This window comes from Strongylocentrotus purpuratus, unplaced genomic scaffold, assembly GCF_000002235.5.
Source record: "Strongylocentrotus purpuratus isolate Spur 01 unplaced genomic scaffold, Spur_5.0 spur5_contig_827, whole genome shotgun sequence".
NCBI lineage: Eukaryota > Metazoa > Echinodermata > Echinoidea > Camarodonta > Strongylocentrotidae > Strongylocentrotus > Strongylocentrotus purpuratus.
In genome coordinates this window covers 204,546-231,849 of record NW_022145532.1, presented here as the reverse complement: position 1 = coordinate 231,849, position 27,304 = coordinate 204,546, and the positions used below count along the sequence as shown (strand labels likewise).

The 27,304-nt window shown below is 35.4% G+C and overlaps 1 protein-coding gene across 1 annotated transcript in view; it reads left to right on the top strand.

The window, feature by feature from the left end:
- Nucleotides 1-27,304, top strand: part of LOC587136 (dynein heavy chain 3, axonemal) — a 90,077-nt gene that overhangs the window by 43,206 nt on the left and 19,567 nt on the right. Inside the window, exons 38-69 of the mRNA XM_030982799.1 lie at nt 408-575; nt 1,708-1,909; nt 2,775-2,780; nt 3,156-3,394; nt 4,231-4,380; nt 4,691-4,910; nt 5,388-5,651; nt 6,745-6,836; nt 7,848-7,889; nt 9,076-9,157; nt 9,509-9,647; nt 10,138-10,328; nt 10,914-11,009; nt 11,525-11,716; nt 12,520-12,653; nt 13,058-13,220; nt 14,181-14,363; nt 14,740-14,898; nt 15,735-15,806; nt 16,148-16,348; nt 17,015-17,170; nt 17,917-18,012; nt 18,364-18,468; nt 18,968-19,101; nt 19,691-19,862; nt 20,196-20,282; nt 20,958-21,074; nt 21,490-21,657; nt 22,139-22,294; nt 24,335-24,439; nt 24,906-24,956; nt 26,772-26,932. Of these exons, the coding sequence (XP_030838659.1) occupies nt 408-575; nt 1,708-1,909; nt 2,775-2,780; nt 3,156-3,394; nt 4,231-4,380; nt 4,691-4,910; nt 5,388-5,651; nt 6,745-6,836; nt 7,848-7,889; nt 9,076-9,157; nt 9,509-9,647; nt 10,138-10,328; nt 10,914-11,009; nt 11,525-11,716; nt 12,520-12,653; nt 13,058-13,220; nt 14,181-14,363; nt 14,740-14,898; nt 15,735-15,806; nt 16,148-16,348; nt 17,015-17,170; nt 17,917-18,012; nt 18,364-18,468; nt 18,968-19,101; nt 19,691-19,862; nt 20,196-20,282; nt 20,958-21,074; nt 21,490-21,657; nt 22,139-22,294; nt 24,335-24,439; nt 24,906-24,956; nt 26,772-26,932 (4,503 nt within the window). The remainder of the gene's footprint in view (nt 1-407; nt 576-1,707; nt 1,910-2,774; nt 2,781-3,155; nt 3,395-4,230; nt 4,381-4,690; nt 4,911-5,387; nt 5,652-6,744; nt 6,837-7,847; nt 7,890-9,075; nt 9,158-9,508; nt 9,648-10,137; nt 10,329-10,913; nt 11,010-11,524; nt 11,717-12,519; nt 12,654-13,057; nt 13,221-14,180; nt 14,364-14,739; nt 14,899-15,734; nt 15,807-16,147; nt 16,349-17,014; nt 17,171-17,916; nt 18,013-18,363; nt 18,469-18,967; nt 19,102-19,690; nt 19,863-20,195; nt 20,283-20,957; nt 21,075-21,489; nt 21,658-22,138; nt 22,295-24,334; nt 24,440-24,905; nt 24,957-26,771; nt 26,933-27,304) is intronic.

The window sequence follows — 27,304 nt, the reverse complement described above, 5'->3', positions numbered from 1 at the left end:
GGTAATTGATACAATTTGACACATTTGTTCTTCCTAGAAAATGATAAATACATTTTCAAAAAAATAAATTGAAATTGCAAGTCAGTATCTCTACTAACGTCAACATATTGTACAGTTTTTTGTAAGGCTGCATCAAAATGAATATAGACATGCAATCCTAAGTAATTGGAAACAGGTTGAATAGAATAAATATCTATGTTTCATTCATTGTATGCACTGAATATATAAACGTTCTTAAGTATAAACATCTTGCAATTAAAATGAAATGGGTGGATTAAATACAAATATGCAGTCCCATTTCTTAGTCTTCACTGAATATCTGGAAGTTCATTCATAAAACTCATATGTAGTCACTGCAGCTGAACTATTTGTTCATATGTTAATATAAACTCGATCACTGACTTTAGGGAGGAGACTGAAAGTGACATTGAGGATCTAGATGAGGAAGATGATCCTGATGCCTCGCTCTCTGATCAGAAGATCCTTGATGAACGTTCTAACATGATGATGTGCTACTTCTTCTTCTCACTCGTCTGGTCTGTCGGGGTCTCTGTTGATGGAGCATTCAGAGAAAAGTAAGTGTGGGTCATGTGAGGTCAAATATAGAGAAGCTGTCTATTTCCTAATTTCAGTATAAATATATATACTGTAAAAGTAGAAATATTTGGAGTACATTAATTTTTCGCGAATTTCGCGCTAAGATCGGCAAGCGCAAGTTTAAGAGCTCGCGAAATAATATGCATGACTTCTTATGCGTGTTTTGAACGGGCTGAATTGCGTGCAACAGGAATTTAAGAACCAGGGAATATGTTTTGGGTCGCTCAGCATGATAAAATACCAGCTTATGTGCTCCTTCTTCCTCTCATTTATCTGATCTGCTAGTGTCTCAGTTGATGGAGCATTCAGAGAAAAGCATGTGAGGTCAAATAAAGAGAAGCTGTCTATTTCCTATGTTGCAGTATATCAGGCCTGATAATTGCCTGATTATTTGTTTTCTTTCCCAATTTTGTTATTCAAAAGAGGGAAATGTCTTTTTTCCCTGTATCCTTTTTTAAATTTTTTTATTCAAGGGGGGGGGGGGGTGATTGAGGAAATGAGGAAAAACAAACCTTTTTTTTTTAGTGCTCACTATCACCCCTGGTATATACATGTACAGTCAGGTATTGAAAACTTTGTTAAGTGCTCCTTCTTCCTTTCATCTATCTGGTGTACTAGACTCTCAGTTGATAGAGCATTGACAGAATAATTAGTGGGGTCAATTGAAGATGATCTTTTCATGATATGACATGATATATGACCCTCTTATGTTTCTTTGCTCATAGTTTCAGTGAGTTCTTCAAGCAGCTCTGTGACATACCACAGGGAAGCACCCTCGTCCTAATGAACTCAAGTTTGCTCGTAACCTCTTGAATCCTAAAAGACGTTCATCAGAGATGATCTAAGATGTTTAAATGAACCCATAGAAAGATTTCTGAACATATGGTACTCTTATGTTTCTTTGCCCGTAGTTTCAGTGAGTTCTTCAAGCAGCTCTGTGACATGGATACCACAGGGAAGCACCCTCGTCCTAAGGAACTCAAGTTTGCTCGTTATCTCCTGAATCCCAAGAGAGGTTCATCAGAGATGATTCAAGATGGTTAATTGAACCCGTAGAAACGGTAGAATCTGCTCTGATATATGATCCCCTTTATCTTTCTTTGCCCGTAGTTTCAGTGAGTTCTTCAAGCAGCTCTGTGACATGGATACCACAGGGAAGCATCCGCGTCCTAAGGAACTCAAGTTTGCTCGTAACCTACTGATTCCCAAGCGAGGCTCAGTCTTTGATTACGTCTACACAAGGAAGACTTTCGGGGCTTGGAACCAATGGGCGACCTTCGTCACTGCCACTGAGATCGCTGATAATACTCAGGTAGGTAGATTGGAAAGATATTGAGATACCGTCAAACCTGTCTTAGTGGCAACCTCTCTATAAAGGCCACCTGCCAATAGTGGTCATTTAGAGAGAGCGAGAGAGAGAGAGAAATGTGTGTTGAAGAACGTGTCTAGAAAGGCCACCTGTCTGCAGTGTCCATTTTTTCATGTTTCCCTTGGGTGGCCTTAAAGGGATCGTTTAACAATGTTAAATATGAGATACACGGCCCTACGTGTTATCAGTGTCTGTGATAGGGTGTAATATTGAAGCCCTAAAAAAATTGCGCTTTAAAATGATGAATAAGTGCTTCAAAAAAATAAAAATCTTTGAGTGACCGGTTTTACCATACTCGTTTTCCCCAATAGACTGTAGTGTTATGAAAACCGTCAGGCGAACGGTTTTCAAAATTTGTAATTCCAATCATAAATATCTTGATAATCAGACAGGCGATCGGCTTGTAAAAGTCATGGGGTTCCTGACTGACCTAAAGGTTTATAATTATCCTTGCATCATGAGCTAAATCCAGAATTTTGTTTCAGAATCTGAGACAAAGTTACCGGATCCCTTTAATAGACAGTCTGACTGTACTACCTATCAAAGTTCTCACATGGAATGGCTTTTATGATTATAGCTTTAGTTCATGACATAAATGATCAATTAATCTTTTTAATGAATAGATATCTACTTTCTCTATAGCATGCTGTCACACGAATTTGGATTATGTAATGTTTTATATCACATTTCTGCTATTTATACATAATGTTTATTTTATGATTATTTAATTATTCTTTTCCTTTTTACATGCATCACATTGGACTATTTATATTTATATCCAAAATTCTGCACACTTTTTTTTAAATAGATGATGGTAAGATATTGTGTGCTGTGCTGTTTTTTTTTTTTTTTTGGTCTCTTGTTCTACAGTTGATATGAATGGCATCTGCAATAATCTGCATTCACATGACTTTATTGTGTCTTTATTTCTCCCCTGTTCTCTCTTTGAATGAATGTCAATTTGTTATTGACATTGGTATTTATTTTAAAAATTCCACATGGCAGCCTCGTAAATGTTGTTGTCTGAAGTAATTTGTGAAACATGTAGGTCGTAAATTGCAATCAAACAAAAGGCTTATATTCTGCTGTATTTAAGATATTATATGTACACATTGTAAGTTACTGTGTTGATGTGTTGTGTTAACTGATACCTGCACCCCCCCCCTATTCTTAAACTTATTAATACTAGGTGAATGAGTTAATCATCAAGACGGTTGATACAGAGCGACAGAACTTTTTCCTCAAGAAGTTACTACTCCAAGGTGAGAAGGTCCTGTTTGTAGGTCCGACAGGTACAGGCAAATCAGCCATCACCAACGCCTTCCTTCTAGACCTGGCCAAGGGGGATTACATCCCAAACAATCTCAACTTCTCAGCTCAGACCTCAGCCAATCAGACGCAGGATATCATCTTATCTAAGCTTGACAGGTGAGTAAGTATTGGTAGAAAACAGCCTTGCACTCTCTCTCCCTTTCTCTCTTTCTCTCTCTCTCTCTGTTTCTCTCTTTATCTTCTCTCCCTCTCTCTATTTCTCTCTTCTCTCTATTTCTCTCTTTCTCTTTATCTCCCTTTCTCTCTTCCTCTTTCTCTCTCTCTCTCTCTCTCTCTCCATCTCCCCTCTTTCTCCTTCTCTCGCTCTCATTCTTCTTCTGTCATTCTTTTCAGGGCCTTGTAACATTAAAATCAACTTACATTCATTCATCAAAATCTCATGTATCTCAATCTAACTGCAATTTATTGAAGCTGACTATGTATTATTTCTAAAGTGTAACATGAAATTTATTTTAAATTACTATTTATTTTAAAGTTACAATTAATTGACGAACACTACAATATGATTAATTGTAACGTTTTATGTTACAGGGCCCTGGTCCTACAAAGTATTGTTACACATCTGCTTGATATTTTATGAAATCATTTGTGAATTTCAGATTGGAAGGATGTCATTTTTTAGTTGTCTTCCACAAGATTGCACAAAAGTGGAATAAAAGGATCATTAAATATTACAAGATAGAGATCATTAATCTGACTAGCAACCCTTTGAAATGTTATTGGCTGGGCCCAACATTGGCTCAAAATTGTGTATACCTAACATGATATGATACAGTGAAACCTGCCTATAAAGACCACCAAAGGGAAACAAAAAACGTTGTCTTTGTAGACAGGTGATTGCTAAACCAGGTTTGACTGTGTATACCTGTTGTTTTTGTGGACCTATGGGTTGTATCCCTTTACAAAATATATGTTTTCTTTTGCTAAAACAGGAGAAAGAAGGGTGTGTATGGTCCCACGCCTGGTAAGAAGCTTGTGGTGTTTGTGGATGATCTCAACATGCCAGCCAAGGAGAAATATGGTGCACAGCCTCCTATAGAGCTTCTCAGACACTGGGTGGATCATGGCTACTGGTTTGATAGGTAATTCAGCTTTAATATATCTCTTTTTAATTTGAACTTGACTTGTACTTGAACAAATACTTTCTGTATCTGCATGGGCATCTTACCTCGAGCACCATTGTACTACCATAAGATATTAAATCTGCGGTATACTTGCTGTATATCAATACATACAGAGTACTGAACTCTTTTTACCATCGAGTTCACATAAAGTAAAGCCCAACTATGACATAATATGTCACAATTTTGATGTACTTCATAAAACTTACGTAAAAGAAATATAGATGTGAAAACTTTAATGCTTATCATACTTGGATGCTCTGGATTTCAGGAAAGACACAAGTGTGCTGTATCTTGAAGACATCATGCTAGTATCAGCAATGGGTCCACCCGGTGGGGGTAGGAATACAGTCACACCTCGCTTCTTACGTCACTTCAACATCCTCGCCATAGACACGTTCAACGAGGAGACCATGAAGAACATCTTTACTCCGCTCCTGGACTGGCATTTCAACCGAGGCTTCGAGACCAATCTCAGAAGATACTCAAGGGTAAAGACTATTACTGAGTAAAAGTTTTTAAAAAAATGTAGGCATTAATTTGATTTTTGTTGAATCAATCGCAAATTAATCAAAAATCATTTTCCTAATGAGACCGGGTCTATAATTGTTAAAAAAATATATGTCGTTGCTTTTGAAGGTACACGTAGTTGTAGGAATAGGGTCCTTTTATGGATATCAGTGATATGAAGAATGAAACATTGAATTAAATTTGATGTCCTCTATGAGACCTTGTTTAAAAAGCTTTTGTACATTGTGAATTGAAAAACATGTTAAAGACAACCCCATTGGGTAAAAGAATGCTTTTCATAAATCATTAAAAAGTATTGACTAGTACTTCAGAGCTTCCCTGTAATTCTTAACCAAGTGCCCACTGAAACCGGGTGGTTCCTGCATTAAACGTATGGGAAATATGACAATTCAGTAGTCGATGGGTTAATTCATTAATCTATGTTCTGTCATGTTTAGATCATGGTATACTCTACCACTGAGATCTACATGCAAGCCATCTCCAGCTTCCTGCCAACCCCATCCAAGTCCCACTATGTGTTCAACCTACGAGACTTTGCCAGGGTGGTGCAGGGCATCCTACTCATCAAGCCAGCCTGTATCCCGTCGGGAGCGGACGGAGCCAAGAAACTCATCCGACTCTGGGTGCACGAAGTCTACAGGGTCTTCTACGATCGCCTGGTTGATGACGAGGATCGCCAGACCTTCTTCACCATGGTCAAGGTACTCATGATGCATCCAATGCATTTCCATTGATTTAATGAACACTCCTGTTTGTAAGATGGTGTGGTCGAATGTACCAATTACTTTATGTTTTCTGTTGAGAGTCAGAAGAATGATACTCATACTTTAAAGTAGAGTTACCTTCCTTCTGGCTCTCAACAGACTATAGAGTGGTGAAGCTGTGACGTCATCAAAAATCTAATTTTTTAGAATTTCTCAATTTTTTCTTCATTTTCCGAAAGAGCATAAAAAATAATGTCCAAATGTTGAAAGCCAATAGAATATGTTAAGTATTGTCTGAGATATGACCATCTGAATAAATATACTCCCCATAGGAGCTTAGTGTTATATGCTCTGGCTCCTAACCACTAAGAGCCAGAGCATATAACACTGAGTTCCCATAGGACATATATTTATTCAGATGGTCGTATCTCAGCCAATACTTAACATATTCAATTGGTTTTCGACATTTGGACATTATTTTTTATGCTCTTTCGGAAAATGAAGAAAAAATTGAGAAATTCTAAAAATAGATTTTTATAACGTCACAGCTTCTATACTCTATATGATAAATCCTGTGTGGCATTTGATGTGATTAATACGATTGGTTTGCCATATCGCACATCCGATACCAAAATTCTTTTTACAAAGCTATGTTGGTGTATTAAAAAAAGGAATGAGAGCTTATTTTAAGTTTTTAGCTTGCTACCATGATGATGATGAGGATTCACAGCATTTGTATGGCGCCATATATCTGTTTAAAAAAACATTCAAAGGCAAAAAAAAATACATATGTTCAAAGAAAAATATATATGAGTGGCTTTGACCTTCCATGTCATGAATTGTGTTTCTGTGAATACCCCCCCCCCCCCCCCCCCAAAAAAAAAAATCTCTCTGTATTATTCACACCTGCTTGTGTATTACTTACCCATACATGCTTTTTGCTGGTTACCCCCCCCCCCCCCCCATTCCATTTTAATGTGATATGGAGTTCTTATACAATGTCCTATTAAAGTGTGTGTCATAATTAATAACCAAAATGCATTGATAAGTGAGCATTCTTGTGCTAATTTTGTTTGTTTTTCGGTTGTAGAGTGTTGTTCAGAGTCAGTTTAAAGAGAAAATGAACACAGTCTTCACTCATCTGACGACTGGTAGAGAGGTGACTGACACCAACATGAGGAGGTAGGTTGTTCCATTCAGTTCTTAATTATCATTATTATTGAATGCTTTATTAAAAATACTGAACAAAGCAGGCCGAGAGCTGAGTTATACATTGAGTTTGCAATAAAAGCACATTAAATACATCGCAATGTTGGAACAGTTATTACATAACGCTAACGAGAATCGATCCAAAGATAAAATGAATAAGATATAATGTTCTACAAAAACTAAGTGTAACCAACACTATTCATTAGTGTACAGTTGACTCACCAACAAGAAGAGCATGTCCATTGGGTTGTTTAGGAACTGTACTGATCCTTGAGACTTGTTTAATACCAAACAGAAACGTCACTTTGTATGAAAAATCATTTACGTACATACATTGAATTTCTTTTACCTTATCCAAAGCAAATAGAATAATATGCTAAGGACACTTTTTAGTCACATTACCCAGCAATAGAGACTTAAAACCTGAAAACTCTATTACAACGATAGAAGTCCCGGTGTTCTTACAAAAACATGAAACAGATTTTCCTAAATATGATATCCTGAATATATTTCATGTGTGGAAGCAGTGGAAGCAGAATTGAGTTCTGATATGTATGTCTAATTTAGACTTATTGTGCAGAGCATAAATTTGATTTTGAGAGTAAAGTGATATTCTTGCAAAGTTTCAAATTTGTTATATATGATGGCCCTGTTAGCGCAAAAAAGTGTGTGATCATGCATGTAGAAAAGTGAATTATTTGTCTGCAAAGAGATAAACCCTGCATTATACCCCCACGTTTGTTGAAAAGCATTAAATCCTGTTCTTGCTTTGGATAGAATAGAGATTTATTATTGTATAGATGCTCGGCAATGTAAATGTATCAAAATGTTGCTTTCATCATTATATAATGTCTGACAGTGTTTGTGCATAGAATATACATGTTAGCTTAGATTGCAAACCAATATGTATCTTTCAAACCCCTTCTTATCATCGAGTATAAACATTATTTGCATCCATTCCACCCCTGCCTTCCCATCATGCAGCAGTAGCGCACATCCCGAAATACGAGATGAACATCTTCGCAGGTAGTCTTCTCACGAATGCAGTTGAATTTGTCTGAACTATTTTAATCATTTCACTTAACATGTTTAATTTTTCCTCTTTCACACTTAATTTTCTATTTTTGCATGAGTATTTTAATAGCTTGAATTCTAGATTGTGTTTTGATGAAAGGAAATTGTCCTGATGCTGGTGAATGGAAATATTTCATTGACATGTGCAATGTAGATGTTTGTGGTAATGGTATGCAGACCCGGAGGATCCTGCATAATAAAAAAAAAAAAATAAATAAGTATTGCACGATTTCTTTATATTAAAAAAAAAAAAAATTTGTGGTTGCAACCCATAACACTTTGGAATGCTTTCTTTTATTTTACTTTAATTGTGATTACTAATCACTTATCACTTTAGGTGTGAATACAGGTAGTTTGATGTAGCTGCACTCTCTCAAAATGTATACAAATTCTAATGTTTCTTGCTTATACCAATGGATGGATTAGCAGAATAGATCATATAGTTTTTGTATATTTATTTAGTGTATCATTAATGCATTAAATCTAGCAGTAGTTTAATATTATGCAGTTTTGTTTGCACGCTTGCATGCTCACATTTGAATTTTGCATGTTGCATGAGCTGTGTTAGTATTTTGCATTTTTCAATTCATTATTAATGTAAATTTGTATGGGTAAGTATATTTTGACAACATGTTCTTATTAAAAGTAGAGAACCCTGCAACCAATTTGCCTATATTTATAGTGAGTAGCTCATTGTAATGCTATACAACCACATATAACTTCATGTGTAATAGCAAATCCACTACAGAATATCTTGCTGCCATCCTCATAGAAATACTCTAGCAGCTGTCAAAAAATATTAAAAATTGTTTGATACAGAAAAAAGTCCGCATTATATGCTATTGCTTAGTGTTCAGAGTCCACTGAAAACTTTTAAGGTAAAATAAGTTGTTACTGGTTTAATAATTTGACATCTAATTTTACCAGTAAAATTCAGAAATATGTGCTTTCTTTCATGATTCTGAGCTGAATTTAAAACAGCTCATTCTAGTTATCAAAGATTAAATTGATATTTGTCCAACTGTATTATCTTGCTTTGTATCCCACTGCTGACATCTTTCATTTCCAAAGTTTACTTTATTCATTATATGCTTTTGTTAGAATGAGATCAAGATTGTTCTTCTCCTTGACATTGCAGCTTGTTCTTTGGAGATTATATGAGGACCAAGGATGAGGAGAAGAACTATGATGAAATCACAGATCTGGAGGGGCTCAGAGAGGTAAACTTAAATCGTATCACGGCTCATTAGGATTGAATCACCAACTTATCCATTAGAAGGGAGGGAAATGTGCTGAATTACCAAACTCTTTTTTTATAGCTCTGCTATCTATCAGTGACTCTGATATTTATAAAAAATCAATCAATTTATCATTATCTATTCACTTTCAACATGAGAACTGATGATTCATACTTTGTATTTCCAAATCCTAATACCTATAGGACATGAAGCGCTACAAGATTCCCTCCCTCCTGCATATATATTAAAAAGTATTCACATATTCAATGAAAATGAATTTGCTTGAATTCATTTTGACTGCTGTTTTACAAGTTTTGTTGTTGTTTATTTTAGAATGTTGAGAAGTATCTAGAGGAGTATAACATGATGACTAAAGCTCCCATGGATCTGGTGATGTTCCGGTTTGCAATTGAACACATCTCAAGGATCAGTAGAGTCCTTAAGCAACCCAATGGACATGCTCTTCTCGTTGGTGAGTCAACTGTAAAACTGCCTCTTAACTTGTCTCCATATTGATGTTGCAAAAAACAGTGGAATAGACTAGTGTCAAATCATGCATTTTTTTGGTAAAGGTCGGTGGAAGCCAAAACCACATAATGTGGTAACCCCTGTGCTAACATACATGTTCATATATTAAGGAGAAATTAAACTTACCGGTACTTTTGAAAAGAGTAAGTACAATTTTGTCATATTCCCCAAGAAATCTGTTATCAAAATTCAATGTTCTTGAAAGGAATTTGTACTTAAATACACTGTATTTATTGACCTTGTATGTAATACAAAGGTTCAAATGTCCAGATCTTCTATACATTATAACTACTTTGCTCTCCCATCATGTAGTCTTCACTCATCTAAATGTGTTTTAATATCATTCAGAGCAGTTATCTAGTCCTTCCAATAAACAAAAAAACATTCTGTGTTAAAAGACAACTTCTGATTGTTAATCCTATCCTCTCCTTCAGGTATTGGTGGTAGCGGTCGAGCTAGCGCAGCCCGCTTGGCATCCTTCATGGCTATGTACGAACTGTTCAGTATAGAGATTACTAAGAACTACACACAAGCCGATTGGAGAGATGATATCAGACAGCTAATGAGGAAAGCAGGAGATGAAGGGTGTAGTACTGTCTTCTTGTTTGGTGATCATCAAATCAAGGTAAGGTTGTCTTTTTAGTAATTAAGCTGATGATTACCATACATTGTCTAAGAGCCGTATTAAACACCAGGGAGGTGTTTCGCATAGACTAAGATCAACTTTAAGTTAGACTTAACTATGGCAGGCTGTTAATGCCACTGTTTGCTCTCACCATTTACTGACATTAGTCTCTCAAGGGACATACAAATAATGGTCACAAATCTACAGAATTTATTTTTCTTTGATAATTCATTATTAAAGGAAAAAATATTATCTAAAGATTATAATGGTGAGAGCAAACAGTGGTATGAACTTCCTGCCATATTTAAGTCCAACGTAAAGTAGATCTTAGTCTTTGTGAAACACTCTCCAGGAGACGATTTGGGTAACCTTTTTAAACCTTCTATTTCCTTTGATGTAATTTTTTTTTTTTTTTAATGTAACTTTATTGTTATAATTCTCTAGGTAGAGGGAACATTGGCCTTTTTTGTAGAGAATATATAAGAACATCAACATGTGTTATCTGTTGCTATTTTCTGTTATATATTTCATTATCTATTTTATTTTGAAAGTTTCCATCATTTTCTCCACATTTTGTGATCTTAGGAGGAATCCTTTCTAGAAGATATCAACATGATCTTAAACACAGGAGACATACCTAACCTGTTTGAAAATGAAGAACGTCTTGAGATTATTGAGAAGGTGAGAAGCGTTGACATCTAGAATGTTGTAGAGGGAGAAGGCATAATAATTTAAAAACAGAGAAAGGAAAACAAATTGTTGATAAAGTTACTTTTATAGGCAAATAAAATATCTTTTAGAGTTTGGACTGGAGAAATCTTAGGGTCATGGGTTAATAGCTCAAATGTTTTTCCTTTGTTATTTTAACATGTTTTCTACTTCCATGAACTCTTATAGGACTAGTATTGTAAGGGGGCCATCATGATGAATTTGCACTTTATTCAAATGCATCATTTCAAGACTGTTTTGTTTTTAGTGCTAATGCACCTTTTGAGAGCAAGTTTACAAAAATCTTATTTACCGTTGTGTAATCACATGACTGTATCGTTATGATCTTATTTCAGCTAAAAATGCAGAGTTGATTTGTTATATCAGGGCTGTGGAAGAACACCTTTTCTTGATGAATGGTGCTTGTCTGCAGAAATTGAATTAATGACATTATTAAAGAAATTGTATGTTATCCTTTATCTATGCAGATGCAACAAGTATGTGTAGCAGAAAACATTCAGATTGAGATGACACCACTCAACATGTACAACAAGTTCATAGAGAGAATCAGACGCAACCTTCATGTAGTATTAGCGTTCAGTCCTATTGGAGATGCCTTTAGGAACAGACTTAGGATGTTTCCTTCTCTTATCAACTGCTGTACCATTGATTGGTTCAAGGTAAGTTGTACACATTCAAAGCAGCTTTGATGTAACTATAAGTGCATTGCATAGGATGTAAATTAGTTCTACTGCGTATTTGAGAGGTAACTCAATGGTAGGATTCTGAATGTTTGTATTCATAATGTACCTTCATCCTGAACAAAAGTATGTTACACAGTTGGGCATGTGTGTTTTATGTAGGCTTTGGATATTTCTGTAACATCAAAGCCCACCGCGCACAACACGATCATCCTGTGATCTGATTTTTGAAGAAATGGCAATTGTGTTAGATATAGGAAATCTAAACAAAATTGTCTCCCTGATTTAGTTTCTAAATAATGAGAAGAATTTATACCAACAACCAGAATTGTTGGTGCATTTAGGCAGAATAAAAGCTGTATTGGTTTCAAATTGTAGACAATCACACTACTGGTCTGAAATCACTACAATTCTGAGCCAATTTAGTTTTTCCTCTTACAAGGAAGCATAAAATCCCTTGTAATTTAGATTTTATGAATCATCATCTATTCGGATCCTTGGGCATTAAGATTTTACATGTTTGATTGGTTGTATCAAATGCTATTGCAAAATATTCCAAAATGAGATTGTAGTGGGATCATATAGTGTGCTTTAGATTACAGACTAATATCCATTATGACTTTCAAGGTTTGCCAATTGCTCAAGCAGTTGGTTTTGATGGTCTGTTAACATGAAACTTTGAAACATGTTTAACTTGAATGTTTTACATGGACATGTACACGTATTGTCCCGTTAACATGGCTCCAATATGAAAGTTGTCTTTGATTTATTTATTAACTCAGGCCTGGCCAGAAGATGCTCTTGAGATGGTAGCCCACAAGTTCTTAGATGATGTTGAGATGTCGGATGAGATCAGAGCGGAGACGGTCGTCATGTGTAAACACTTTCACGAGAGCGTCAGAGCTATGTCAGACAGGTAAGTGCTTTTATACATACATGACCTATAACGACTAGTCACTCTTGATGGTAATTTTCGAGAATTCTTATTGCAATCATTATATTAATAAACTACATGTAGAAGCAAATAAACAGTCATTCTTACCTGACCAATTGGGCTGGAATGCTTTGTATCATACTACTTTCCAGTGAGGCTCTTGCGCTATCCTTGTCTTCTATTCTTCACTTTGATTTTGATTTTTATAAATGCAATCTGGCATACATACCTATCTCTTTGGTAATAGAGGACACACATGTGCTGGCAAACTCTTTTTAAAGTTGGTAGGTATTTTGTGTGAAAATTCTAGGTAGGCCTACAATGTTTAGTTAGTTTTAATAAATAGACGTTAATGAAAACTAAAGAATATTTGTTTGTTTAAACAGGTTTTTCACTATACTGAGGAGAGCCAACTATGTGACACCGACCTCGTACCTGGAGCTCATCAAGACTTTCAAGACGCTTCTTAATCGCAAGAGAATGGAGATCTTTACTCTTAAGAATAGATACATGGTGGGACTTGAGAAACTGGACTTTGCTGCGTCTCAGGTCAGTATTATTTTACGCTCGGTCCAATCTCTTGTTTCTCAAAGAAAGTCTAGAGTGTATCTGTGACAGCTACTTGCATGTTTGTGCAGCTATTTTTGTGTTCTTGTTCTTGTATATGTGAGAAATGGAGGTTCAGTTTATTTTGAAAACCACTATGGTATAATGAAATACAGAGATAATATATTTATATCAAGAACAAGTATATGAATACACTTTTGATTTGATGTTGATCAATGTTTCCTCAAAGTAATATGTTTCCTGCTGTGGTATTTTAATCTTGGTGATGCAAGATGAGCTAACAAGAATATAGAATCAGATATATGTTCTTTTATATGCGAGAGATGGAGGTTCAGTTCATCTTTAATAACACCGTTGCATAATGCAATACAAAGCATAATATATTTATATCAAATACTAGTATATGAATACACATGAAAATTACAAAATAAGCTATTGCCTTTGATGAATTTCTTTCTGACATAAGTCATCATTCCCTGTGATGCAGGGGGGGGGGGGGGGGGTAGTGCCGCTTCTTTTAAAGTGACTCAGTAAAATTGCCTCAGATTCTGAAACAAAATCCTGGACTAATTAGCTCACGCTGCAATAATAATCATAAACCTGTTGGTCAGTCAGGAATCCCACGACTTTTACAAGCCGATAGCCTGTCTGATTATCAAGATATTTATGATTGGAAATCTAAATTCATATTTTTTGTGTTCTTGACGGTTTTTATAACACTACAGTCTATTGGGGAAAATTGAGTATGGTAAAACCGGTCACTCAAAGATTTTTACTTTTTTGAAGAACTTCATGATCATTTTAAAGTGCAATTTTTTTTAGGGCTTCAATATTACACCATATCACAGACACTGATAACACGTAGGACCATGCATCTCAGATTTAACATTGTTAAACGATGCCTTTAACTTATTTGTTGTTCCTAATTCTCTTGATAATTAGATCTCTGTGATGCAAGAGGAGTTGACAGCCTTACAACCCAAGCTGATAGAGAACAGTAAGGAGACTGATAAACTGATTGTGATTGTACAAGAAGAGACTCAGGAGGTTGATGCTAAGAGACAGATTGTTGCTGCTGATGAGGCTGTGGCTAATGCTGCTGCAAACGAAGCTCAGGCAATCAAGGTCAGTCCAATCCTGATACTTTTCTTGCTAGAGGTCTTTAACAATTAAAAAACAAATTAAAATATTTCTTACATGTACACTTAGTTTGTAGGCGTACAGACTGCATAGTCACCCATTACAAGTGTCATTTAATCCACATCTAACATATGAAATTGTAAAAAGGAAATTTGTGGTTAATGGTCAAATTCATTTTGCATCCATGTAGTGTGGAGTATTATTATACAAGTTTGACTGCATGCTTATTATTCCACAGTTGTACAATTTTTCCTTTAGTATTATTTTGTTCAATTTCAAAAATTTAAGCTATGTAAGCTTACAAACCACAATTAATTTCTTTTTTCATCTAAGAAGATTTTTTATATTTTTGCATCTGCAGGAGGACTGTGAAGCGAATCTAGCAGTTGCCATGCCAGCATTGGATGCTGCTGTGAGAGCGTTGAATACACTTAAACAGCAGGATATCACCATAGTGAAAACCATGTTGAACCCTCCGGCTGGTGTCAGGCTGGTTATGGAAGCCATCTGCATCATGAAGGTTAGATATACATCATCATTGTGATGTTGACTATGGTTAAGGTGATGGAGGTGTAAATGATGGTAACAGTTATGATGGTAGTGGTTGTGGTGGTGATTATGATTAGGGGGAGGGGGTTCTTGATATTCTCAAGATAATATCACCAATGTTAAACCCATGAAATATATATCCCCATGTTCGTGTCAGACTGGTTATGGAAGCCATCTACATCATGAATGGTTAGATATGTATGATGATGATGATGATGATGATGATGATGATGATGATGATGATGATGATGATGATGATGATGATGATGATGATGATGATGATGATGATGATGATGATGATGATGATGATGATGATGATGATGATGATGAAGATGATAATGAAGATGAGAGTTGTGGTGGTCAAGGTGGTGTGGTCGTGATGATGTTCATGATAATGAGGGCGATGATGATGATGCTGGTGATTGTAATGACAATTTTTGCGGTGATGGTGATGGTGATGATGATGATTGTGATGATGATAGTTAGGGGTGATATTGATGGTATTGTTGACCATGGTGATGGGTAGGGTGATGTTGATGTTGATAATGGTGATGATGATGGTAGTGATAATGATAATTTAGGTGGTGTTATTGTGTAAATAATAGTGATGCTACCCATGATGATGACAATGAATATACAAATAGTTGGTTCGTAGGGCAGATACACGTAACTTTCTTTGTTTTTAATTTTATGTGTAGATAAAAGAGTGCAAACATTTACTTTGAACATAATATTTTACCATAATAGTCAGTTTCATGATGGTGTATAGCAACCAAGTCATTTTAAGAAATTGTTTTCTTTTTGTAGGGGATAAAGGGAGAAAAGAAGACTAATGATCAAGGCAAGCCATTTGATGACTACTGGCCAGGAGCGAAAAGGGTAAGTGTCCTCGAAGCATGTCTCAAAGAACAATAGATTGGTATAAATACTACATTTTAGAGAAGAAAACTCATTTAAGCAATCAAAGTGATAATACAATGAAGAGGCATGCATTTTAGGGGATGACGCTTAATCTGCACTATTGATATTCAACTTTTACCAATCAGAGCAAAATAGAGATATTGACTGAATTTTTTGATGAAACATTAGATTCAGATTGACAGAAGTATCATTTTAGTAAAAGACTGACCAATAAAACTTTGCATCAATTAATCGCGAGGTCAGTATATCAGAATCATGCTATTTGCGAATGGCTTAAACAAATCCTAATTTGATTGCAGATGCTTGGGGATATGAAGTTTCTGGAGTCTCTCAGGGAGTATGACAAAGACAACATCCCTCCTGCAATCACCAAGAAGATCCGAGACCAGTATATCAACAATCCAGACTTCAGACCTGAAGTGGTCAAGAAGGTATCCTCTGCGTGTGAAGGTCTGTGCAGCTGGGTCAGGGCCGTGGAGGTCTATGATAGAGTGGCCAAGGTAATTAATGCACATTCATGTTTCATTTTTTTTTATAGCTCGCCTGAGCCAAAGGCTCAAGTTTTCAAGATAGATCATGAAGTGTATAGATATGATTTCATACGGCAATGTTGGTATGGATTGTGGCCACAAATTGTAGGAATCATTTTTATATTTGAAGAAAACCGAAATTTGTTTGAATGGAATACCTGCCCCTGCAGGGGACTTGGTAGCTGCACCCCTTAATGGCCCTACTGTTCTAATAAATCCTATGTTTCTGGTGCAAAGGAGATGGGAGCTGATCCCGTATTGAGAGGCCTCTACTTTTATTGGCTCAGGTGATAATTATGTGGTGATGATTTTAATTTTCCTATAAAAATAAAAATGAAGGTATATGGACTAAAAGGTAGATCTCTGCTGAAGAGCCTTTGTTATTCGTTGCTTTCATGAATATATAGTAGCTAGATCTAGAGTAGATAGGAACACACCAGCCCCAACAACTTTAACTTTTATTCATTAAAATCATCGGTTGTGAGCATGCCAGATGGCATTTTACCAGTTGAACAGTCTAACAAATTTTGTTTTATTTTCATACAGAAAACAGCAAGTTAAGTTTTCATTTTTGCTACGTTCCATTCGCTAGAGTTAGTATTAAGCCTCTTTTTATAATGTGACCTGGTTATGTAGGTGGTTGCCCCCAAGAAAGCACGTCTTCAGGAAGCGGAATCTAAACTAGAGGAGCAAGAAGGTCATCTCAATGAGAAAAGAGGTGTCTTGAAGGAGATCATGGGGAAACTACAAGCACTGAATGACCAGCTATCTCGTAAAGAAGGAGAGAAGAAGGTACGAAATGTTTTTGCTTTGCTCTTGGCCCTGTTCTGAAAGAAATAGCATATGATCTGAATCAATCATAACTTACCATAATAAATAACATTCCGTTCTTGTTTATCATATTATAACGTCCCTATGCGCTTCCAAAGAGCTTTGGAAATGATTACCCTAGCTTTAGCTCCAACAGCCGTTATTGGCGAACAGTGCATTTCAAGGAATAATCCTACCAGGTACCCATTTACCTCACCTGGGTCGAGCGTGGCAAATGTAGATCAATGTCTTGCCAAAGGACATCAGTGGCACGGCGGGACTCGAACCACAGACCTTGTGATCCACAGTCCGGTGCATACCCACTCAACCACGAACACACTTCGACAACATGATATTCACTGAAAACCCAACCATAACATGTGAGGGATACACTCTGTTACATCCAGATGAATTGATGGTATTGTGTTTGATTCAGATCAATCACATACATGTATCTCTTTATAAGACCCTTTTCAATATCTTGCAATGATTATCCTACTTATTATGATCATGCTTTGCTAGCCAAGTTCAGGTTCATGGCAAGAATGAACATTCTGTCTTTATGTCTCAGTTGATTATTATTTGTTGAGTGATATTCTAGATTATGATTCAAAGCCTACAGATCAAATGTATAGATTGACAAGTTGGATAAATCACTTATTTGCAAATCACTTGGATTCCATGATATATAGTATCTTAATCATGTTCTCATTGTGTGTATTCTGAAGGATTTAGAGGATAATATTGAGTTGACAAAGCTGAAACTGATCCGAGCTGAGAAGCTGATTGCTGGACTTGGAGGAGAGAAAGATAGATGGCTACAGGTAAGATAAAACTCATTAACAACTGTACAATCTAGAAACTTAAATTGTAAAAAAAGAGTAACATCATTTCAAGTTGTGTCATGGTATACTTTCTCACAGTACATTTGATCAAAGTGGATGCAGTGAATGACGAGAGATATATTACGAAGTTAGTGTTGTGTTAGAATTCTACTGAATGACAGTGAGCAGACAACACTTCTGAAAAATAACCAGTTTCAATCTGTTCAAAGGTAAAATTAACATTTGTTTACTTTGTAGTAAAAAGAAATTAAGGCTTCAAAACATATTTGCTGATTGCTGATTTATAGATAGCATTTTCTATAATATATCAATCTGTTTCCCCATGTACAGCTGACGGAGGAGCTGAGTGAGACGTATATCAACATTGTGGGTGATGTGTTGTTATCAGCTGGTGTAGTCGCTTACCTCGGTCCATTCACATTGTCATTTAGACAGGTAAGACGATACACTATCATTTAGAATTATATTAACTACTTTCTTTTCTTTAGATTTTTGTAAAAGTTTTTGTCAATTTTTACAAAAATTTGCAATCTCCTGCATTTACAAACACAAATTGTTCTTTGAAATGCTCAAGTTTGATGCTAATGACAATATTGTACATTTTTTTAACGCAAATTCAGTGCTGTGGTAGCTGTGTTTTACAATAGCACAAAGTTCAGTTGTTTAGTCAAGTATATGTGTGAGGTATATATATGTCTTGTATTTTCCAAGAAGCCATGTAACATCAAGTTTCCTAGCAGTTCTAGGTGAAAAGGAGCTGCTTAATTCTTGTTTAAAATGTACCAAGACTGATGGTTCTAATGTCACTGGGCAGTGTTTCACATGACTGGTGCCACATACATTTTCAGATGATGATCAGTCGGGTTCACACGTTTTAAGATAAAACACATTTTCATGAACAAAAAAACTCTTACTTCTTTCATTTTGATTGCAGGAATGTCTGAAGGACTGGTATGATATGTGTGTGGAGAAGGATATTCCAGTATCTAGCGTCTTTTCTCTCTCTGCTACTCTTGGAGATCCGGTCAAAGTTCGCGATTGGCAGTTAGCAGGCTTACCTGTTGATAAGTAAGTTAGAATCAGTGAGAAACTCATTGAAGATTTCTATTCTCTGCACTCTTTCTATGGTTCAGTTTATAGAGAGTACCTTTCCCCCATATCAAACAATACAATTCATCGAAATACTTGAAAAAAGAATGCTGTCATTTGGTTGTCTGCCTTTGTTGTTTACTAGTTCTCATTTTATTGTGGTCCAAGGAACTTTAAAATATGACGTAGTACATAATGCTTTATGAAAATGAAAAGGAGACTGTTGAAATGTTGAAAGAATGATCAATCTGTCACATTCTAGCAAAAATATCAATTATTGTATGAAACCTGGGCCCCATTGTGATTTATCAAGATAAATCATACGTCCTCTAATCAAGTGCAAGTTTGCAGTCTCTTATCTCTTTATACATGTATGTACATAGTTGTGATTGACATCAAATGCAAATAAATTGTATTTAATCACAGCTGTTTATAAGACTGGGCCCTGCATGGGATATATTAATTGGAAGTTGTGGAATGTGCCACATGTATTCTACTTGACCAAAAGCTACCAATACAGATAAACTTTATGATAGTATCAACTTATATTGTGTTTTTCACCCTCTAGCTTCTCGACTGACAATGCCTTGATAGTGACCAATGCCAACCGATGGCCTCTCATGATTGACCCTCAAGGTCAGGCCAATAAATGGGTCAAGAACATGGAGAAACCCAACAAGCTACAGGTCATTAAACTATCTGACCCCACCTACACAAGGACATTAGAGAATTGCATGCAGGTCAGTCAGAATTGTATTCTTGTCCAAGACAATAAAGCTGTCTTTTCATAGAATATCATTTGTATTATTTAAACAGAGACTGTTTAAAGGAGAACTGGTGAGGTACCTTGATATTAAAAAGAAAAGACTGGATGTTTCTACCTGCACTATATTCAGTTGCATTGATTAGTGGTTGCAAAATAATTCTCTCCCTGATCTTTATCATTTCTTAAATCATGTACACTAGCTCAACCTTGTGCTACAGTGTCATTAAATTTCCATATGCTTTATTTGAATATACTATGTCAAATTACTTTGAATTCCAAGTGTTGCTTGATTATGTGTATATCGCAGTTTGGTCAGCCATGTTTATTGGAGAATGTGGGTGAAGAATTGGACCCTGTTCTGGAACCACTGCTGCTGAAACAAACCTTCAAACAGGTGAGTAGAACTACTGAAATTGAAATAATATCATTCTTTTCTAAAGTCCTTGGAATATAATTGGAGAAGTTGTGTACTTGGGTTTCAAGTCTGTGATTTCTTGGCATTTAGTACAAGTTCTCTGTCTAATCTTAGTTAAAACTGTGAATCTTATGAAATTATCAATGTTTCTTAAAATTAATAGTCAACAATTACAAGAGAGCAGCGATTGATGAAATGATGAATGTTTAAGCATTGATTGATGATGTTGCATGATGCCAATATATTAAAGATTCTTATCCTACAATAAATAATTTAACCAATTTTGTTTGTGTGTGGTTGAGTGGTTTAAGGCGCTTGACTGGATATGCGAAGGTCGAGGGTTCGAGTCCCGACACGGCACTAATATCCTTTAGCAAGATATTTACCTGCACTTGCTACTCTCCACCCAGGTGTTAAATGGGTACCCAGTAGGATGCGAAAGTTCATGTGGTTGGATGAGCAAGTGTGCGCTTGTAAAAGGGCGACTGGCTGGAATACTCCCCAGGGAGTGGAAAATGTGCATATATTGTGTGCGGGAAAGCCTGAATCCGATGACCGGGTAATAATATATCTGTAAAGCGCTTAGGCACATTGTTGTATGTATTGGGCGCTATATTATAATTATTATTATCATTCCTCTGTCTGTTTGTACAGAATGGTTTGGACTACATCCGTCTTGGTGATAATGTGGTAGAGTTCAGTCGAGATTTCAAGTTCTACATCACGACGAGGCTTCGTAATCCACACTACCTTCCTGAGGTGTCTGTCAAGGTGATTAAAAGAGCAACCTCTATGTGTTTTCCACTGGCAGCATAAATTTTGTCCGTTTGAACTGAAATTAAGTGTCTACTTTGTACAACTTGGAACTGCATGTTCTTTCAATGATTAATAATATATCTTTGATTCTTGATAATATGAAGTGATTTTCAGCCTGGGCAGTTCAAATGGAATTGGAAAAATGTACCACTGTTTCTTAATTGGTCTTAAACAAAATGCAGTCACTGATACATTTTGCATTTGGTGTGATAGTTTCGTTTACATTTTCATGAATTTTGCTTTGGCTTTGGAGACACTATATCTTATTTCCTGTTATAAAAGAAAACAGGAATTATCCTTCCTCAGTTTTAACTTTTTGAGATTAAGGACACATTACAGATCTGTAAAAATGTTCTCTTATATTTTACAGGTGACATTGCTGAACTTTATGATCACACCCCTTGGCTTAGAGGATCAGCTTTTGGGCTTGGTTGCAGCTAAAGAGAAGCCAGATCTAGAAGAGAAGAAGAACCAGCTCATCATTGAGAGTGCTAAGAACAAGAAACAACTCAAAGAGATTGAAGACAAGATTCTCGAGGTCAGTATTGTAACACTTAGTGTACTTGAAATGTTTTTAAAATGTAAATTTGACCAAACCAAGCATGTGTGGATATTTCCTCTTGTGTGGCATAAATTTCCAACAGTTTTATTTTTGCTTATCTATGTCAGATCAGTAGGTTTGTTTGGAATTTGAGATTAACCCACATTGTGTTTAGATTTGACAAAGTCGACCAGAACAAGAATGTTAAAAAGCAATAAATTTATTTTTCAAAATCATCCTTCTACCCACAATAGAGCAATTTTTGGTATGATTTAGTTTAATTTCAAGTTCAAATTTTTATTTCCATTTTTAACAAAGATGTACTTATTGATTGAATAACATTTTTGTTTATTCATAGATATGAAATGCATCGATTGAATGCATTACCTTTTTTTAGAGATTATAGATTGAAATGATCTAATACAATTTGAATTTCATATTTTGGTATCTCTAAACGCATACACTTTTTCTTCTTCAGGTTCTATCTTCATCTCAAGGGAACATCCTAGAAGATGAGACAGCCATTGAGATCTTGTCATCATCCAAGGTCCTCTCCAAGGAGATCTCAGAGAAACAGGAGATTGCCAGCAAGACAGAGACTGAGATTGATGAGACGAGAGATGGATATAAACCGGTAAGAACATATGTGAATGGGTCTTATAATAATAATGATGATGATTCTTATACAGTGCATATTACATAATTATCTCTCTGCAGCTGAGATGAGAGAGAGAGATATAGAGAGAGTGAGAAGAGGAAAGACATAACAAATATCACTTACAATTATTATATCAATTACACAGGGTTGGCATATTTCCCGCTTCAGAGGCTTATTTCCCGGACGCCGGGAAATAAGCGGTATTTACCGATATTTACCGCTTTTTACCGGTATTTACCACTTTTTACCGGGAAATACCGGGAAATATTTTTTTACACTCACTTGTTCATAGGGATTGTCCAATTTTGAACATAATAACAATGGTGGTGATTATGGTTGCTCTTGTGTGTACTATTTGTGAGTGTGTGTGTGTGTTTGTTTGTGTGTTTGTCTATGTCTGTAACTATGTAATGCTGGAAAAAAATAGAGGAAAAAGATACCAAATATACACCTAATCTAGATATGATGTTCTTCATTAAAGGGAACCAAAACCTTCATACTAAGTTACTTTTATTGTAAAGTTTAAGATATTTGAATAATATCAGTGAAAAATTGAACTAAATCTGGCAAGGAATAAGGAAGTTAAAGCTTTTTAAAATGACTAGTCACTAGAGGGCGATATTAAATTTGATGACATCATTTGTGGACAACTCTCCATGCCTTTTGTACATCAAATTTCACAATTCTCTCGTTTTTTCCTATTTATTTGTGTTCTTGATCGGATTTCATAACATGTGAAGTAGAATATCATTTTGCATTCTATTATCTCAATCACAAGAAAGAAGAAATACATGAAATGTGATGTACAAAAGGCATGGAGAGTTGTCCGCAAATGATGTCATCAAATTGAATATCGCCCTCTAATGACTAGTCATTTCAAAAAGCTTTAACTTCCTTATTCCTTGCCCGATTTTGTTCAAATTTTCACTAATTTTATTCAAATATCTTTAACTTAACAATAAAAGTAACTTGTATGAAGGTTTTGGTTCCCAGTTGCTAATTACCATATTCATGAATACCTATTAATTAGCATATGAACAAAATGCCATTTGTTTGGGTGTGTACATGTATGCAGTGAGGATTTTATAAATCTATTTGTGTGTTCCTACTATGAGTATTGTGCTGCTAATTATTTCAGAACAATATTTTCAGTTATGAGGCTAAAAACAAGTAAAATTATTAATAAATAGAGAATTAAAATCATATTTCCTGTTTTTTACATATTTACCGGACGCGCATCTTATTTACCGGACGGTATTTACCGGTATTTACCGCCGGTAATTACCGCCACCGGTATTTACCGCCCAACCCTGCAATTACAACATTCACATGTTTACTTTATGATTTAAGACTGGCAAGATCTAAACTTAAACTGATTTAGTGAAGGACAACATTTTAGAGACGCTGGGAGATTATTCCATAGTTCTGGTATGGCATCCTAGAAAGCATGGTGCCCATATGTTTTAGTAGATGTAACTATTAAAGGGCATGAATGAATATTTTGAAGATGAACAGAGATTGCGAGTTGGTCGATGACTTGAACTACTTTTTTGCAAATACATCTAGCAGTTATGTTTTAAATACACGTAAAACAAACAGTAGATGGCTTTTAAGTTAAGTGTTCTTGCATTGTTAGTACTATTTTTGTTACATCAGAATCTCTTTTTTTTTCTTCTTGTTTTCCTATATTACAAAACTCCATTTCCTCTGTTATTTGAAATTCATCAAATAATAAATAATAAATAATTACAGTGCTTATATAGCGCCTAACACTTACATAAAAGATAAAAGTACTAAGACGATTATTTTATTATTTTGTGGAAAGATTGGATTATGGTTTATACATTGTCAGTTTCCACTCCTTTCCATGCTGGTATCGAAAGATCAGGCTTAAATTTCTTCTTTCTCTATTAAAGATAATGGTGTATTTCATTTAAATTCATTGAATTAAATGACATCTAGACTGGCAATGGTGACTTATTGATAAGAATGAATTTGTCTATTTTTTGTCTGCAGGTTGCCAAACATTCATCGATACTCTTCTTCACAATCTCTGACCTAGCTAACATTGAGCCTATGTATCAGTACTCCTTAGCTTGGTTTATCAACCTCTATCTGCAGGTAAGATATATATGCATAAAAAATACACACACTTCAATACTTCAGCTACATATCATAAACTTATTGAATTCTACTTCTTAAAGCCAGACTGCACTACTTGTAGCTACTTGTTCCCTCTAAACAGTCAACAATGCCTAAGCGGTACCCATTGGTCCCCCATGATCCCCTTTTTCTTATGTTAATTGAGAGCTGTTTTGATGAGATATCCACCTGTCAGTGACCATGCAGGGAGGTTTAAAACTAGTGCAGACAGGCTTTAAGTATTCTTTCTCATAGTTATGATCCTTTTCAAATAATGAAATATTACTCTATCATGAACACATAAATAGATTTGGTCATACATATGTATATGCCGCATCTTTAAATCACATCACATGAATTTGTCAATAATTAATTAAGTACCGTATATGATGAATGAATTGATGATGTATATGACATTTCTTCACCTCTCATAAATGCTGCTCAGTCTGTCTATGACACAAAAGGAATGACACCAGAAATGCTAGCGGAGATTCCAGTAAGTCCTGTGTTTCCATGTAGTGTGTGTTGAGGTGAAGGGATCGAAAGAGTCTTCGGTGCTCACTATGCAATGTGACCGACTTCATGAGGTGGCAGACATGTTGGGGGCTTTATCTTTTGTTGTTGCACTAATCAAGCTTTTATTTGTTGTTTAATTTGTCTTATTCACACTCATGACGTTGTTTCCATGTGGTGTGTTGAGGTTGAGGGGATGAGTCACCAGTGCTCAATATGCAATGTATTGAGTTAGATGGCAGACACTGTGGGGGCTTTATCTTTATATTTTGCACTAATCAAGCCTTTACTTGTTTTTGATTTTGTATTGTCAGCACTCTTGATGGTGAAGGATAATAAATTCTTTTTGTGTGACATTAGATGACATGTTGATTGCTTTAACACCTTGAAGTATTTTACTGTTTGGAAACGACTCACAATATATGTTTGTATTCATTACTGAAAATGGAACTGTGCAGTAGATTACATTGAGCAGTCCTTGATTAAATATTATATTTATTTATGTAATCACCTTCGTTTAATTCACAACTGATTTCATAATAGGTATGCCTTATATGCTACATTCAGCTTAAGAAAATGGGAAACATATATATTTCCTGTTTTGAGAAATAAATAATAATTTACTTTTTAACACACCTTCTGAGATGTCATATTGCCGTGTACCGCAAACTCACTGGCTGAAACAGCACTCACTACACAATTTCTAGCATAGTATTTGTGCTTGTTTTTTCAGAACCTTGTTGTATGGTTTTTTGTTTTTTTAGGGGGTGGGCTTAGTTGCTTCTCTTGCGTTCATATTTCTCATTTTCAAGCAGTATGGTGAAGTCAGAACTGCACCTTTTCCCTTATGCCCTTGCACAGACACTTGGCACCATATATTCTACTGCCTGAAACTGATGTATTGACTCGTCTTAATATGTTTACTAAACAAATGAAAGCAAGATCATTTTTAAATTGCATTTTACATCATTTATGGCATATTTTAAGAGGCTTTGCAATATTTATTGATTGTATTGTTAAAACCAAGAAGTATAATTCTATAATCTCATCAATTTTGGTCTTGTTTTTTAAAACCCAGGGTCTTTTTGTGGTATTTGGTGCAATAGTACTTCTAACAAGCCTAATAATTTCCTGATTTAAATCGGTTTCCTGATTATATTTTTACCCAATTTTATTATTATTATCATAATTTTTTTAATCAATTTTTTTTCTGGTTTAAAATTTGGAGGGGAGGGGGGGAGTGGGGTGAGGCGCAGTTTTTTCATGACTTGCTTGAACACCTCGCGCGAAAAACTTTTTTATTTTTTAACTCTCACTATCACCCCTGCACTATTATAAACAATTTGTATTGTACTGGTGTGTTTCACATCAAGTTTAAAAAAGAGTGTAACCGTTTTTGTGTGTACCTTGAGTGAACATCTGACTAGATTGCGAAGAATGGTGACTATTTTGGTTGAATTCTTGACAATTCTAGGAGATAAGACAATGTTATTGTTAGTTATTTCATGTATTTACAACTGTCTTATAATTGATTTTCTTCAGAAATGTTCTGTATTTTGGGAACTTGCTTATATCTTTTATAACAAAAGGGAAAAAAGAAGTAAATCTTTGGCAACTATATTGCCGCGCTTAACATAAAAATGCAGTAGGATTGCAACTTATTCTGGTTAGATTTACATGTAGATACTATAAAACCTCATGTATATGGTTGATATGGTCTGTCATAGTTGGTAGTCCACTATTGTCACAAATTAAATGCCAGAATTTCTAATTCAATGCTGCTAATTATTTCTTACAGTCCATCAGTCTGAGCGAGCCCTCTAATGACCTTGAGAGACGTATCAAGAGCCTCAATGATCACTTCACATATAGCATCTATCAGAACGTATGCCGATCATTGTTTGAGACGGATAAGCTGCTCTTTTCATTCATACTCTGTATTGGCATAGCTAAGGGCAGGTAAGAAAGTTGTTTTATTTTAGTTATATCAGTAATATCACTATCTTTACAAAACAATTTGTTACTTCTGAAGAAGTTTTTGGCCTTCGATGTATAGATGAATTGTAAATGTATATATATATATATATATGTATATATATATATATATATATATAGTGTAGTTATGGAGAAACAAATATTTCATCGGCGTGTCATACATCCAATCACATGCATGAATGCACTAGAAAGATAGAAGAGAAGAAGCAGTAATAAGTGTTTCAAGGATCTCAAGCTATTCAGTGTTCTGTCTCTCGTTTACTGTTGTGGTTTACAAGTTCCAAAGTACAGTTTATGTCAGACATTTTTCTTGTGTCAGTATACGTGAGTTTGTTA